Consider the following 17,000-nt stretch of genomic DNA (forward strand, 5'->3'; position numbering starts at 1 on the left):
CCAACATGGGAGCCAGAAGTGGGTAGCATTTGCTTTTGGGCTTCTCACTGAGGGGGAAAGAAGGGCCAATGCCTGAAGCCGTGGACATAATTATCTACTATACGGTCTATGGTATAAAACATCGCATTGTTTTTAATAAACTTTTTTTTTTTTTAAAGAATACTTTTAGAAACATAGGAAAAAATTCGAAGATAATAGAGGGTCTCCATATGCCCCACACCCAATTTCTGCTTTTATTAACATCTTACATTATCATGGTAAATTTGTTACAATTATTAAAACCGAACCAATATTGATACACTGTTATGAACCAATGTCCATATTGTATTCAGATTTCTTAGTTTTCAACTAATGTTCTTTTTCTGTTCCAGGATCACATCCAGGATAGCGAGTTACATTTAATCATGTCTCCTAAGGCTCTCTTGGCGACCACGGTTTCTTAGACTTTCCTCATTTTTGATAACCTTAATCTCAGTTTCCACCTTACTTCTCTCTGTATTCAAGCAGTATGCAGGGCCAGAAGCTTCTGGGTGGACTGCCAGATTTGGGGGTGAAGTGGTGATGTGTATGTAAATGACAGGAACCTTAATGTCGCCTCTGGAATACAGGTGTAGAAATGAGAACTCTGGTAGATCCAGAGGTTTAGGAAAACAAAAAAGGCCAGGAAAGAGAAAACGTATTGCTGAACGAACGCCACACCCTGGCTGTGCCTACTAACTAGCGGGTAATGAAAGAGTGTCGGAATATGATTTAAATGCCGGACCGACAGTGACGTCATTGGGCGACGCCTGACTGCGAGCCGCTTTTCGGGAGCCCTCCCGCCTCAGTCTTCTGAGTCCCTGTAATGCCTCAGCTCTTACGTGTCCTTCCCTAGAGAGAAACAATGCGCATTGACTGGCTTAGTTCCTTACCTTCCACGCTAGCTCAGTCTGAAAAACTACAATTCCCAGAAGACATCGTGGCATGACCTGTCTTGCTTCATTCTTATTGGTTTATGTTTGTTACTCTCAGCCAATAGAAAATAAGTTCTTTGATAAGTGCCAAAATGGCGACACCTGGGACCTAGAACTAGATTGTCCGGTAGGCTTAATTTGGGGAGGTGGTGGATGAAAAGGAAATAGGGAATTATAGTTTTAGGATTGGGGAAGGTGGAGGAAATGGGGGGCAAAAATCTAGATTTGGGATGGTAGTGGCTGAGGGACGCTAAGAGAAATTAGGCAACGTCCTTTTTATTCTTTGTATTAAGCCCCTTTGAGCCCCTCTTAGCTCCAGTTTAAGGAAGGATGGTTCAGGGTGGAAGAACCTGACAGGATCCCTACCACTCATCTTCCCCTTTTTTCCTTTTTGGTTCTTCTGCCTCCCTTAATCTTGTATTTTCTCCATTCTATTTAATTCTACCCGCCCCTGTTCTTTTCCTCGGAATCTCCTCTCCTCTGCTCTAGCTCGACTTCTCCCATCTCAAAGCTGACCGCTGCCAGCCTCGCCTCCTCAGAGTGAAATCATGAAGGTGGTGAACCTGAAGCAAGCCATTTTGCAAGCCTGGAAGGAGCGATGGAGCGACTACCAGTGGGCAATCAACATGAAGAAATTTTTTCCCAAAGGAGCCACCTGGGACATTCTCAACCTAGCAGGTCTCAAGTAAAGTAGGAAGGAAGGATGGGAGGGCTAAACCCAGAAAAATTGTAACCACATAGTCTTACTTTGCCCCCTTGCAGAAGCCCTACTGGAGCAGGCCATGATTGGACCTTCCCCCAATCCTCTCATCCTGTCCTACCTGAAGTATGCCATTAGTTCCCAGGTAAACTGCCCCAACTATTCCAGTGAAGGTAAAAAACTTGGAGTACAATTGTGAGCTCACACTTTCTAGGTGCATTTGTTTAAACACACCACTTCTCTCAGCCTCAATTTTCAGAATAATACTTCATTGGTTATAACGAATATTACATTAACTTTTTCTGTCAATAAATATTCAGAAATGGTTATATGTGCCAGACTGTGCTCCAGGCATATGACTGTGAACAAGATCTGATCCCAGCACCCAAAGAATTCACTGGGTAATACAGACTAAATAAGCAGTCAGTCAGTCACAGGATGGGCTTATGATGTAGGTTAAGACAGAGGACTATGGGAGTGTATGGGAGGGACACCTAATCCAGTCTGAGCAATCAGTGGGGATGTGATATTTAAACCAAGACATGAATGTTGAGTAGGAGTTAGCCAGGCAGATTGATCAGGGTACAAAGCAAAAGCATTTACAAAGGCTGGGAGACAAAAATCATATGGTATTTAGAAGCTGAAAATAATTTGGTTTGGCTAGAGCAGCCGTTTTCATCTCAGGATCTTTTATACTCTTAAAAATTATCAAGACTCCCACAGAAGATTTGTTTATATGTGCTATCAATTCATATTTATTATTTTAGGAATTAAATTAAAAAATATTCATGTATTTGAAATTAACAAAAAAAACCCTTTACATATTATTATAAATAACATTTTAATGAGAAGTAACTATATTTTCCAAAGCAACAAAAAAATTAGTGAGGAAAGTTGCATTGTTTTACATTTTTGCAAATCTCTTTAACGTCTGGCTTAATAGAAGACAGTCGAAATCTCATATCTACTTCTGCATTCAATTGTTGCAATAGGCCGTTTTGGTTGAAGTATATGAAGAAAATTTGGCCTCACACATCAGATACTTAGTTTGAAAAGGGAAGAGTATTTTATTAAGCTTTTCAGATAAATGTGATATTTTTCTTTGATATTACACTAAAATTTAACAGGTAATGTGAAACTACATCAATGAACTTTTTATACTGTTGCATTACCATTGGTCTCTCTCTTGCTTTTTGAATAGGTCTTTTACCCATGCATGCCTCATTTTATAATATTATGAATTGGTCATTTGGAAAATATTCATTACTGAGTTATACAAATATTCTAATTATTGACACATTTAATTATATACTATTTTACATGTTTTGGAGCCTCTGGGACATTTCACTGTAAAATTGTGAGAGAATAAGGGTGAAAAAGATAGATCACATCTTAGTAGTTTTGACCTCACAGATCCCAAGGAGTCCCTGGACCTTATTTTGGTAACTGCTGGGCTAGCACTTCAAAGAGACTGTGTAGAAAGAGAAGATAGAGGCTAGGTCATAAAGGACCTGTGGGTGATGCTAAGGAATTTGGACTTCATGCTAGGGTGATGAGTAATTATTTAAACAGTTTTAAGTGGAGGAATGTTGTGATAGCATGTATTTATACATATGTATATATGCACACATATATATATTTAACATGCAATAAAATGTACAGTTTTTAAGATTAATTCAGTGAGTTTTAGCTGTTGTATATATCTATTTCACTAACATCCAAAATAAGATACAGAACGTTTCCATTCTCCTAGAAAGTTCCCTTGTGCCCCTTTCTAGTCCATCCTCTTACAACCACTAAATATTTTCTCTTATCTCGGATTAATGTTGCCTATTTTTGGATTTCATAAAAATGGAATCATATAGTATATACTCTGTATACTTTCTTATTTTGTTTACTATAAATGTTTTTAAGCTTTATATTGTATGTATCAGTAGTTCATTCTTTTTTAAAATTGCTGAATAGCATCCTCAGTTGGCATATGGTTCTTGTACTTTATCTTCTTGGCATCATATCTGCTTCCATGTTAGCACATATTCATCTACCTTATTCTTTTTAACTCCTGTATAATGTTCCATATGTACTGTAGTTTGGTTGTTTTAAATTTTTTATTTTATAATCAGTGTTGCACTGAACATCCTTACATTTACCTCTCTGCATATCTGGGATTATTTCCATAGGATAGATACTTGGAAATGGAATTGCTAGGATTTGAAGAGTCCCCACATATTAAATTATAGTAGATTCTGCAAATTGCTCTCCAAAAAGGATTGTATCAGTTTGCACTCCTCCGTAGTGTTGACAGTATTCCCTATACCTTGCCAGTCCTGGAGAGAATCTTAAGATTTTTTCCAAAGAGGCAGAAAATAACATTGCATTATATCATGTATTTCCATGATTGTGATCTTGAGCATGTTTTTATATGTATACCTTCTGTGAATTACTTATGTATATAATTTTTTTTTGGTAGCAGTTTTATTGAGATATAAATCATGGACTTATATGGTTTACCGATTTAAAGTATATAATTGACTAGTTTTTAGTATATTTGGAGTTGGGCAACTGTCACCACAAATCAATTTGGAACATTTTCATCACCCCAGGAAGAATTTTTACTGATTTTTAAGTGTCTTTTAATATAATCTATCTTCTAATCCTTAACCGTTATGTATGTTTTAAATTTTTTTCTATCACTTTTTTTAAACTTGTGATATTATTTTTTTGGCATACCAATGTTTTTGCTCAGATTTAATTAAACATTTTTTTTCCTATATGGCCTTTGTCTTGCATAAGGGGTTCCCTGTACCAAGGATCAAAATATATTCTTCTCTAATTTCTGCCAACACTTTGCTTTTATTTTTATATTCGTTTTGTCTAATACATTGAAAATTTATTGTTTTCAATAAATTTATTTATTTGTTTGTTTGTTTGTTTGTTTTTCCAAACAGATGGACAGTTGGCTTAACTGTCTTTATTGGATAGGCCATTCTTTGTCATCCCTAAATTCCCTTATGGACAAGGGTCCATTTCTTGACATTCTAGTATATTTCATTTATATATTTGTTTTTCCAGTACTTTACTGTTATAATTACTATACCTTTGTAGTATGTTTGATGTCTGGCTAGGCAAATCTTCCTGTAGTTGTTCTATTTTTGGGGAATTTCTTGGCTGTTTTCAGGCTTTTTTATTTTATTATTATTTTTTTTGGCAGATGAATTTTAGAATCAATTTTGTTGAGTTCATTTGAATCCTATTATATTTTGATTAGGATTTCCTTGATTTTGTGGATTTGGGAAATTTGTGGACTAATTTTAGAAAAATCCTTTAGTTGTAGTTCAAAGAATGAGTTGGAGGGGTGTAAGACAGAAAGCAAGGAGACCATTTAGTCTGGCATATTTTTTCTGGTAAAGGACCAGATTAGTAAATACTTTCTGCTTTGCAGGTCATATGGCCTCTGTCACCACTATTCCTGTCATTATAGCTTGAAAGCAGATATAGATAATATGTAAATTAACGGGCATGCCTGTGTTCTTATTTATAAAAAAAGGTGATGAGCCAAATTTGGCTTGCAAGCCATAGTTTTCCATGATTTAGGCTATTGTAGTGATTCAGGTAAGAGATGATACTAGCATAGACTTGGGAAGTAGCAGCAGGGAAAAAAAGATGAATTTAAGAACAATTTAGGGAGGGGCATTTAGAAGATTTGGTCATTAACTGGATGAGAGGCATGGGAAGAAATCAGGCTAGTGTCTAGGTTTCTGGTTTGGAGGACTAGATGAATGATGGATTGTAGGGAGACAGTGGGTGTAGAGTACAACTGTTGTTATGGTTGGGATACAGACGAGGGGTAGAAATGACATGTTTGATTTTGGCCTTGTTATGTTTAAGGTGCCTGTATGAGCTATCAGAGAAGATACTCTGTAGGCAGCTGAACATAAATGTCCGTAACTCAGAAGGAGAGATCTAGACTAGAGCTGTTGATTTAGGAGTCATCAACTGCAGATGGTAATTGATGCTATGAGCATGGACGAGATTGCCCAGAGAGAGTGTGGAGAATGAGCAAGGAAGTGAATGACCTAAGCCAAATTCCTGAGGAACCCATCCCATTTAAGGAACACACAGGAAAAGAATTCCTTATAGAAGTCTGCAAAGAAGGGGTCAGTGAGGAGAGAAGAAAAGCAAGAGAGGGTGATATCAAAAAAGCTCAGCAAGGAAGGAGAGAAGTGAAGAATGAAGAGATGTTTCCTGGTGTCACATGCTGCTGGGAGATCAGAATCAAGTGTTTATGGAGCTTAACAACATGAGTTTGTTGATGAGCTTAATGAGAAGATTCATGCAGTGGGAAGGACAGAAGTGATTGGAGTGGGTTGAATTGCGAACGGAAAGTAAGGAGGTCGAGACAGTGAGTGTGGAGAACTCATGCCTGTGAAGAGCAGGAGAGAGAGGGTGGTAGTTAATTAGAAATGTGGGATCTGCGGGAAGTTCATTTAAAAATAGAAGAATCTTGAGATGTATAAACACCGATGGGAAAGGCAAAAAGAAGAAAGAGGCTGAAGTAACAGTAAGAGAAAAATGAATATACATTAAAGACCTTAATGACTTACAAAGTGCTATGCAAAATTAGTAATTTATTCTTCCTTCAGAGTCAAGAGGCTCTTTGGTCCAGTGCTGTGCATGTAGAGGGCACTTAGGAGCAGCTGAATATGAAAAGTAGAGGAGATTAGAGAACAGCTGTGGGGTCAGTCTGGGCTGGCCAGGTGTGCAGGGGGCCGCACAGACAGTCTCTATCCTCAGTCTGGTGGTAGTTTAGAGCTTTTATGTTGATAGATATATTAAGACTGGAATGGGTTAAACCTTTCTGCGAAAAACAGTTCAGCATGTGGAAAATATTTTGAACTCTCTGGAGTAGAAGTGCTTTATTGATACTGTTAGCAAAAATTTACTGAACGGAATTCTGAATTAGGAGACCACATATACTCATTATAACCAATGTCATCCCTTAGAACATACAGAAATGGGGGTTTCTCTTCTGATAGTTAAAGGTCAATTTCTAGTGGGAACATCCAGCTCCCCCTTCAGGTTGGTATCCTGCAAAGTTCAGTTCTCTGCCAAGCTCTTGCTATGGGGACATCAGTTATAAATAAACAAACACTCACCCGGAACGTTATGGTCATCCTGCCTAGGCAGGCTCCCAACTTTCTGATCACTGTCAGACACTAGCATTGGCTTCACACTACGTCCTGCTGAGAGTGGCACTAAACACTAATTGTGTATTTAAGTCCTCTGTGTGTTTTGCACCTGTTTATTCAAGAATACTAGTTAAAGATATCTGAACAGAGAGCAGTCTGTTCACATGATGAAGAAATTAGACATGGAAGGCATTGCCATGCATGTAAAATTCACCATACTAAGGTCATTGAGGCTGACTTAGCTTTCTTAAATCTTTGGAAATTTCTGTTCTTCTAGTGAAGATAACTCATGAGGCAGGTAATTATCTTGATAGTTTCTGTCATTGTGTTCTTTTTTATTTTGGTGTATTTTGCCACTGATTTTGAGTATACGATTCTAACTTTTCTATAGTATTACTCATTTTATCAGCATGCTATAATTTTTTCATATGACAACTTAGAAGACTTTCTGTAGGGTTTAATTTCATTCAGGATAACATTTCTTTTGAACTATATCTTTAATCTTTTGGTGATGAGTAGGTTTTATTAATAGAAATTCATTTTAAGGTAAATTTTTTCCAGAATGTTAGTTACTAGAATTCCTCAATGCAAAGCAATAAAACTGGAAGGTCTACCATCTACTAGGCCCCAGGTTAGGTTCCAGAGAAACATATAAATTCAACACTATTTCTGTTCTCAAGAAGCTCACTCTTGGAATTTTTCAAAACATATTTTGGAAATACTTGTTAAATGAGATTTCTTAGTCAAATAAGTTTGAAAAGTATTGCTGGCTTCATCTTTAGTCATTTTAGCAATTCTCATCGTATACAAGTGTATTGTGATTAAGAGAAGTATTACAGCAAAGAAAGCTCTTTACTAAAAGAACCCTTACTTTAAAAAAGCTCTTTATATGTTTATTTCAGAGTTTTTGAAATTCATATCATGCAGAAGCTCTTTGTGTGCATAAATTTTTTTTTGATAGAGAACAAGTTTTTATTTTTTTTGAAACATATATACAATAAATATAAGTTTTAAATTTTATAAATAGAATCTAGGTAATAAGTATACATGTTTCACTACATATTTCTTTCAACTGCTTTATGTTTGAAAGTTTTATAATAAAATGTCGGGTAAAATCAATAGATATATTAGAAAGTAGAATTTGATAAGTCTTCCCAAATGAGCTGTGCAGTTTGGGTGTTTTTTGTTGACTTTTAGATGTTCAACTTATTGTTATTTCAAGGGGAGAGATCTGGAGATGTCTCACTCCACCATGTTTCTAACGTCACTCCTAAAATTTCTTTTAATTAAAATTTTTTTCAATTACAGTTGACATTCAGTATTGTATTACAAAATTTCTTAACATCTTTAGGAACCTTTGGAATACCATCATCCAGTAGAACTTTTAGAGTTATAGAAATATTCTATATCTGCACTAATACAGTAGCCACTGGCCACATGTGGACTTTAAGTGCTGGAAATGTGGCTAGTATGACTAATGAACTGAATTTTAAATTTTGTTAAACTTTAAATTTAAAAAGCCACATGAAGCTAGGAGCGTTCTTATTGGACAGTGCAGCTTTGGAAGATACTTTGGGAAATGTTGATGTAAGGATGTGTTTTTACTTATTCATTCTACAAACATTATCACCAAGTTAATGAGGATCACTGAGTAAAAAGTATCCTTGTCCTCAAGGAGCTCCTAGTTTGCTGGGAGCAGCAGGCACTTGCTGTGGGACAATTGGAATAGGGGATTACTTGGAGCACAGAGGAAGGACTTCAGCTTTGGGTGGGAGGTTGAGTTGGTCAGAGAAGGTATCCTGGAGGAGTTCTAGAGAATAAATCCTAGAGAAATGAGTAAGAGTGTGTATAATAAAATTCACTGCCTATTTCAAGGTACAGGTACTACTGAGTCATTGCAGGAAATGTGTGCTTGTCTCTAGTATTTGTCAAAATAAAATCACTCTTGATAGAAATTGTAGGAGTACAGGAACATAACCTGACTCTTGTCCATTCTTCTGTCCACTGGTAGTCAGTTAAACCTGTATATAGTGGGCAATGAGTGGCATGTGAACGTGAGACATGTCACCTTTGAATACCCCCAAATCATCTTCTCTGTAGGTTTATGCTTATGATGTCATTTGTGGTAAGTCTGTTAAAAGGAGGAATGGGGACAATGCCTAGTGTTACTGCCTCTCTATTAATGGGTTGAAAAGGCATCTGAAAGGAATTAAGGTTTTAGGAGAGCTGCAGGAGCTCTAAGTATTAGTGTTTGTTTCTCTCAGCTGTGGGACACTAGTTGTCTGAACTTTTATTTGTCTTCTTTCCCTCCAGATGGTGTCCTACTCCTCTGTCCTCACAGCTATCAGTAAGGTATGACCATTGCCACTCACAAGCTAGGTAGGGGGCAGGGGTTAGAGATACGGTAGTGACAGAGGGGGCCCCACCTCCTTGACTGCTCTGATCATGTGACCACTGAGGCTGGCCAGGCAGCACATGATGTCTCTGGCTGGCATTGCTATCTTCCATTGGAGGGAGGAGCATCCCGGGAAGTGGGGGCTGGCAATTTAGGAGCCAGTTTCCAATGTTGAAAGAACTCCAAGTCTGAAACCTGAGGTGGGTGGAAAGATGAGCAGGAATCCTGAATGTCCCATCTGCCTCATTTGTGAGACTAGGAGTTGACTGGGGCATTCCGTAGCATCACCACTGTTCTTTCCACAGTTTGATGACTTTTCCCGAGACCTGTGTGTCCAGGCTTTGCTGGATATCATGGACATGTTCTGTGACCGACTGAGGTAATGGCAAGGGTGGGAGGCAGCATTAGCTTAATGTAAAGGAAAAGCCCCGAGTATATAGACTGAACCCAACTCTAGGTTCCTGCACTTCTTCCAAACTGCTCACCTGCACCCACCCATCCCCATCCTTTTCTATTTATTTCCTTAGGACAAAAATGCTGCTAGATCTGGAGTAGCGCATTTGAAATCTTGTCCAGTGGAAGCCGATGGGGCTGTTTTCCCTGAGACTTTGCTAGCTTTCCAACTCTCTTCTCTAGTAGGGGAGTTCCAGGCACTCTGGGGAACATAGGTGTGGGTCAGATTTCAGCCTTTGGAGCAGACACTGATTTTGCATCCTTTCCCGGTAGCTGTCATGGCAAAGCAGAGGAGTGTATCGGGCTGTGCCGGGCCCTTCTCAGCGCCCTCCACTGGCTGCTGCGCTGCACCGCAGCCTCTGCGGAGCGGCTCCAGGAGGGGCTGGAGGCTGGCACTCCAGCCGCTGGGGAGAAGCAGCTTGCCATGTGCCTGCAGCGCCTGGAGAAGACCCTCAGCAGCACCAAGAACCGGGCCCTGCTCCACATCGCCAAACTTGAGGAGGCCTGTATGTCCCCTAGTTCCCCTGAGTCCCTCCTGCCACTTCTCCCATAGTCAGTTCTTTAATTGAGAGGGGAGAGGCAGGATGGCATCCCACTTTTTTCCAGGAGGATCTGAAATCATCCCACTTCCTTTTTTTTCTCCCCATAAGCATTGCATACATCCCAGGGACTTGGGCAGGGTGGCACCCGAGCCAATCAACCAACAGGTATTTACTGAGCATTATTGTATGCCCAGCACTGTGCCAGGTGCTGGGGGCGGGGGGTGGGGGGCTTCTGAAGCAGCATGTGGCAGGGTCCCTGCCCTCAACCAGCATACATGCTAGTGGGGAGCAAGACTAGTATGTAATATATATGGAAAAAATTAGAGGACAAGACAAGCACACCATCCATCCTTGTGTTTGTCTCCCTGTTACTGATCATCTGAAAAAAAATGTCTCTTGTGTTTGAACATTGCCTAAAACCCCTTTAAACACTAGACCTGTCAGCTGTCAGGCCTGCTGTGCCATGCACCCCTTGACTCAAGTGCACATGTTAAATATTGGAACCCTCTGGAGCCTGAGGTCAGACAGATCACCTAGTGGCGGGGAAGATTCTGGTATTCTGGGCATGGACCTAAAGGCCACAATCTTGCTGTGGCTTCGAACCACCTAAGGATCTCTTGTTCTCCCCACAATGAGAATGCTGGAATGGGTTACCCCCAGGTCTTCAGGACCAGGTCAAAGAACTTGTTATAGGATTACTATATTTATTACTTCTCAAAATATGGTTTATTGCCTCTGAAAAGTCCAGAAAGGTGACCACTATGTAAAAATGGGCTATGACAGTTTCTTATCTATCTTGAGCACTCAACGAATGTTTGTTGGCTGAAAAATGAATGGATATTTAACTTAATTTTAATGGATCTCAGGTCATATTTTTTTGGTTTTTCTCCCGTGTGCTACATGGAGGTTAATGGGCTAGTTGGTGCCATTATTCATCATTCGACCCTCTGGAATTGTAACTAGGATAAGTGACTTATATTTAAGTGCTAAATCATGCGGTATAGACCATGAGTTCAGGCATTTAGGAGGAGAGATCCATGGGTTGGACCAGTTGGGTAAGTTGGGGCTTGAACAGAGACTTGAAGGATAGTGAGAGTTGGAGGGTGAAGATGAATAGGAGGGGCATTTTAGAAGGGAGAGCAGCTAGAGCAGAGGCCCAGACGGAAGGCTGTGGAGGAGTCCAGCTTGACTAGGGTGGAAAGTGATGGCCACTTGCAAGGGCAGCTCACTCCAGAAGTGATTTGTGGCTGCCTCCCTATTTGGGCTGCTGGGTTCCACCACCCCACCTCCCAGACCCTGCCTCTACCACTGCCTGTGTTAGGACACACTTGGTCTCTAAAGTCAGCTGTACGCATCTCCTAGAAGTCAGGCCTCTGGGAATAGTTTCTAGGGGCTTCACTGTTGGCATGTACCCCCCTCTATAGAAACAGTGCATGCTGCCCCCAGGCCCTCAGTCTTCATGTCACCTTTAAGGGAAGCCTCTCTGCTTGGTTTCGTGGGCTCAGGGGGTGCCAAAGGCCAGGAGTTAGGGGCCAGTCTCTCACTCTACTCTGTTTCCCATCAGTTTCTGCATTTCCTTTTTTCCACCAGCCTCCTGGACAGCCATTGAGCATTCTCTCTTGAAGCTTGGAGAGATCCTGGCCAATCTCAGCAACCCCCAGCTCCGGAGCCAGGCTGAGAAGTGTGGCACACTCATTAGGAGGTACCCGGCTCCCAAGGCAATTGGGGTGAAGGGAGAGGTGAAAGGCCCTAGGTGGGGATGGGATCATGTGGCACCTGGCCCTGACCTTTCTGCTCTCACCTCCTCTCCAACTCTTTCTAGCTCACCAAACACTGTTCCCCATATATCTGTCCCCTCAGCATTCCCACCATGCTGTCTGTGCACTCTGAGCAGCCACACAAAACTGGCTTCCCCACCGTCCACGCACTGGTCCTGCTTGAGGGCACCATGAACCTAACAGGCGAGACACAGCCCCTGGTGGAACAGCTCATGATGGTGAAACGCATGCAGGTGGGAGGGCCAGAGTTGCTTCTCTGTCCCCAAGACAGCCGACCATTTGGAGGCAGGAGGGAGGATTCTTCTAGTCTTTCTAGGAAAACAGGGTTTCTCCTATTTGTGGTGGAAAGTGGATCCCAGGCCCACATGGTTCGGCCATCTCACCTGATGTCCTAGTTCTCACATTGAGAGTGGGGAGAAGTGTCTGCTTCATAGTCTCTGACCTAGCTTGATCCCTAGGGGCCTGCAGAAGATGAAGGGTGGATGGGGCACCCCTTATGCCTCACCCTTGGGTCTTCCCACAGCATATCCCCACCCCGCTTTTTGTCCTGGAGATCTGGAAAGCTTGCCTTGTGGGGCTCATCGAGTCTCCTGAGGGTACAGAAGAGCTCAAGTGGACAGCTTTCACTTTCCTCAAGGTACCTGGGACATGAGAGCAGCAGAGAGCAGTTTAGGAATGGTTCTCAGGAAAAGCAATGTCACTCTGGACCTTTGCCCCATGTTTCTCCCTGCTGGCGTCATGCCCAGGCTGCCAGATCCCCCAGCGCAAGTTTCCATCGATTATTTTGTCCAAAAGTCCCAGGGCCGTATTTAGTCCACTTGGCAGGCCTCTGCTGTTTTTGATCACACAGGTGCTGTTTAGCTCAGTTGTTATCCAGATTGGTGCAGGGCAGTTATGGGAGCCAGGGAAGTAGGCCCCAGGCTTTGAAGCGGGGTCCCTGTGTCCTGTAGGCTGAGGGCACCAGGTGCTTGAGTACCTGTCAGCTTTCTGATTTGGCTCTAAGGATGCTTTCACTTCCAGGGCAAATGTTCCTATCTCTCTGCCCAGAGCAGGGAGCTGGAGGGGATGCCTTTAGTTCTGGGTGAAAGAGAAGAACTGTGCTTCCTGTTTTTTCTCCTCTAGATTCCACAGGTTTTGGTGAAATTGAAGAAATATTCTCATGGGGACAAGGTGAGTTGAAGAAATGAGATGGGGCAGGGCATGGTAGCAGATGAATTCTTGTTTCCGCCCTGGAGAAACAAGGGTAAAGGAGGGGTCATGTAGGCCCTAGCTGGGCAGTTGTGCAGTCTTGTGCCTAGAGGAAGGGAAGCAGGTGTGTGTACCTGAGCATCTGCGGGCATCATGCACAGGCACCCAGTCTCCAGACAGAAGGCAGCCCGGCTGTTCAGGAGGCAAGGTTGCCTGAGAAGATCAGGGCCAAGGTGGCCATGCAGAGAGCAGTGGTGCCCCATACTTATCCCCATCTAGTCACTGGAAGTCATTGGGTCAGCACGGCCAATTTGTAGGTGTTTATATCCATAGATGAATGTCCTTATGAGCCCGCATTGCAGTTGGGGGTGTGGAGGAGAACATAGAAACCAGATGGTAGTTTCTGGCTCTTTATAGGACTTTACCGAAGATGTCAATTGTGCTTTTGAGTTCCTGCTGAAGCTCACACCCTTGCTGGACAAAGCTGACCAGCGCTGCAAGTACGAACTCCCCTGCTCACCCTCCCCACTCTACTGGAAGGTGTTCTGGGCTCTTCCACTGCTCTTCTGTGCCAGATAAACCTCAAGGGACTGTCTCCTTGTTCACTGTCCTTGGCAGGAGCAGGAGGCAACAGCCTCGTAGTGGCCAAGTGCCCGAGCCCCTCTACCCTCTACCTTCCGTCTGGCGCTCCAAACAGTCATCATCCTAAAGGAGGGAGGATACTGGGCCGGGACCCATTGCTCTTGGTCTGTGCCCAGTCCCCTCATCATCTTTTTCCCTCACAGCTGTGACTTTACAGACTTCCTACTCCAAGAATGTAGAAAGCAAGGGCTTCTGTCTGAAGCCAGTGTGAACAACCTTATGGCCAAGCGGTAAGTGTAAGCCCCCTAGGACCAGTTCAGGGACCCTTTGCCCTCCCTCTCTCGTGTCCAGACTGGGCTGCTGGGTGCCTTTTCCTCTCCCGTGTAGAGTTTAGGTTGCAGGTGACTGGCACCAGGCCTAGGGTTACCAGGAATAGGAAACACTGATTTCTGTAGACCAGGGTTTTGCTCTGTTAGATTCTGCACTCTTAACTCTCAGCCTCCTTTGTGATCAAAGCCAAAGTTATAAATCTTCCTTTGATTTTAAACTTTCAAAATAGATGTAATAACCAATGACAAACTGAAGCAATTGCAATATTGGATACACTTTCATAAACGTCACCCTGACATCAAAGGTTCTTATGTGCCTCCTACCTTCACTGTGCTCTGCTTCTAGGGAGCATATCAAGAATTAACCTTTATTCCTCTTCTCTTGGCCTACTGGTTATGGCCACAGTGCAGTAGACCGGGAGCATGCACCCCAGCCAAAAGCAGGAGAAAACGCCAACATTCAGCCCAATCCTGGGCTGATCCTCCGCGCGGAGCCCACTGTCACTAACATCCTCAAGGTGAGTGGGCCCTTCCTTCACCACCAGGATCATCTCTTCCCGCTTTCTAATTTTCCCTCTATTTCCAGATAAATAAGCGAGGCTATACACCTCTCTCTCTGCTGGCTTTTATGCATAGTTACTTTGGAAATAGAGAAAAGGGGAAGGCAAGGGAAGCCAGCATGGAAAACTAATGTTTGTTTAGCATCACTTGTAAGCCAGGCACTGTGGTAGGTGCTTTCACTTAGATTGTCTCATGTGGAAACAATGGAGACTCGTAGCAGTGACATTGCCCACCTCAACCTCAACCCCAACCCCAACTCCATCATCCCAATTTAGTTGAGAGGAATGGATCGGAGAGCAAGGATAGATTTTAGGAACTGTTTTTCGGATTGGAATCAGAAAGACAGATTAAATTGCAGGTCACGGTGTACTATTTAATGGAGACAGAGAGACTGTGGCTAGGCTGTATCTGGGGGGGTCTTCAGTGTTCTTCAGGACTTGATTTCCTGTCGTGTCCCCAGACGATGGATGCAGACCACTCCAAGTCCCCAGAGGGGCTGCTGGGGGTCCTGGGCCACATGCTCTCTGGGAAGAGTCTGGATTTGTTGCTGGCTGCAGCTGCAGCCACTGGGAAGCTTAAGTCCTTCGCTCGGAAATTCATCAAGTAAGGAAGGCTGAGCTCTCGACCGGGGTGGGGAGGTGTCCCTGAAGGAGGAATTAACAGGATAGGGATGAGCCCTGGGGTCTAGATCTCTCCATACATACCCAGGCCAAAGCAGAGCATCCCAGCTGGAGATTCTGGGAGGGGCCCAGTTGTTTGGACATGAAGCCTCTTTTCAGCTGAGGATAAAGTGAAGGCATTTGAGGAGGTAACAAGACATTAAACAGTTGGTGTGGAGGGATTTGGTGTGTGTCCAGTTATTAATCATGGCCTCTCAAATTCTGTTGACTTTTTTTGGTTGACCTGGAATTGGATATGTAGAATATTGTTCTATTCAGCAAGCCATCTTCTAGGCCTTGGAAATCTTTTAAAAATAAGTAAGAGGTCTTTGTTCTGTAGCCATGGTGTTCATTTTAAGTTTAACATGTAATTCCGACTCTACTGCCTCTCCGAGTGGGTGTTATCACCCTGACCCAGCTGTTGCTCAGCCCTTGCCCTGATTGATGTGACTTGTTTCCATTCCTTCCACAGTTTGAATGAATTCACGACACACGGCAGTGAAGAAAGCAGTAAGTCAACTCTGCGATTCCCCAGGCCTGGTCGACACTGAAAGAGGGGTGTGGAGGGAGAGCTCGGGATGGAAAAGGGTGCCTTCGCTCATCCTGGGAGGCTGTTTTCTCCCCTGAGCAATGACTGATGAAGCTTTTGGGGACACTTGAGAGAGGGCAATGCTGGGGAAAGGCTTTCTCTGTAACCACCCCTTTGTCACTCTCTCTCCTCCTTATGATTTGGTTGGATATTGGCAGGCGGGGAGGATTGAAGGAAGGTATCAGGAGTCTTTGATTCCAAGGAAGGGATGATGTCCCAGTTGAGACTCAAGAAAAGGATTCTGAGCCTCAGAGCTTTGAAAGAGCCACTTGGTTTCTGACCTTCCTTGAGGTGAATCCTGATCCCCTCCCAACCCAGACAAGGGCATCAGGCCCCTGCTCTAGCTGCGGGCTCAGCCTTTTCATTCTTCACAGCCAAAGCAGCCCCAGTTCGAGCCTTACTCTTTGACATCTCCTTCCTTATGCTGTGCCATGTGGCCCAGACCTATGGCTCAGAGGTGAGTGAAAGGAGAGCAGGGGGATTAGGGGCACTAAGTGGGCGGAGCAAAGGGGAAGAAAGCAACCAGTATCTCTCCACACCTCACCCCCTACCCCCTTTCAGTCACCCAAGTCCATTACTTGTGCAGCTATAGAAATCAGGTGCCCACCCAGGAGAAGTCAATAGCTGTCCCCCTGGTCACATCCCTAATCCTTCAGTGCCACACTCACACTAACCACTAGGTGGCAGCATAGCCCTCGTCATTCTCATTTAGACCAATTTATCCCCACTTTTTCAGGCTAGGAAGGGAAAAGCAGTGGGGGCAGGAAACTGAGGTGCAGGGTGCTGTGCTATCCTTTCTCGGCTGGTTACCCTTCCTCCTTTTTTTTCCAGGTGATTATGTCCGAATCAAGCACAGGAGCAGAGGTGCCCTTCTTTGAGACCTGGATACAGACATGCATGCCCGAGGAGGGAAAAATCCTGAACCCTGACCACCCCTGCTTCCGGCCTGACTCCACCAAAGTGGAGTCTCTAGTGGCCCTCCTCAACAACTCCTCCGAGATGAAGCTGGTGTCAGTGGCCTGGGCTCCTACTCCAAGGGTGGTGGTGGGGACAGCACCAAGTCCCTCTCAACCCATTTCATG

General features: G+C 43.3%; 1 protein-coding gene and 1 non-coding gene across 7 annotated transcripts in view; both read left to right on the forward strand.

Moving 5' to 3' along the window:
• The window catches only part of MED24 (mediator complex subunit 24), a 29,236-nt gene that overhangs the window by 6,072 nt on the left and 6,164 nt on the right, over positions 1–17,000 (forward strand). Inside the window, exons 1-18 of one of the 6 annotated variants that reach the window (XM_039873578.1) lie at positions 975–1,080; positions 1,443–1,631; positions 1,716–1,798; positions 9,156–9,194; positions 9,543–9,616; positions 9,964–10,196; positions 10,341–10,397; positions 11,823–11,934; positions 12,093–12,243; positions 12,534–12,647; positions 13,133–13,180; positions 13,616–13,698; positions 13,984–14,070; positions 14,516–14,627; positions 15,095–15,273; positions 15,802–15,839; positions 16,293–16,375; positions 16,750–16,928. In XM_039873578.1, coding sequence (XP_039729512.1) covers positions 1,502–1,631; positions 1,716–1,798; positions 9,156–9,194; positions 9,543–9,616; positions 9,964–10,196; positions 10,341–10,397; positions 11,823–11,934; positions 12,093–12,243; positions 12,534–12,647; positions 13,133–13,180; positions 13,616–13,698; positions 13,984–14,070; positions 14,516–14,627; positions 15,095–15,273; positions 15,802–15,839; positions 16,293–16,375; positions 16,750–16,928 — 1,802 coding nt within the window. In that variant the 5' untranslated portion in view covers positions 975–1,080; positions 1,443–1,501. The other 5 variants (XM_039873582.1, XM_039873579.1, XM_039873581.1 and 2 more) reach the window with 5 other exon arrangements.
• LOC120611337 (small nucleolar RNA SNORD124) lies at positions 16,111–16,214 on the forward strand. Its single transcript, XR_005655133.1, has one exon. It is a non-coding gene; the product is annotated as a small nucleolar RNA SNORD124 (small nucleolar RNA).

The sequence above is a fragment of the Pteropus medius genome, unplaced genomic scaffold (assembly GCF_902729225.1).
Source record: "Pteropus medius unplaced genomic scaffold, Ma_sr-lr_union100, whole genome shotgun sequence".
Classification (NCBI taxonomy): domain Eukaryota; kingdom Metazoa; phylum Chordata; class Mammalia; order Chiroptera; family Pteropodidae; genus Pteropus; species Pteropus medius.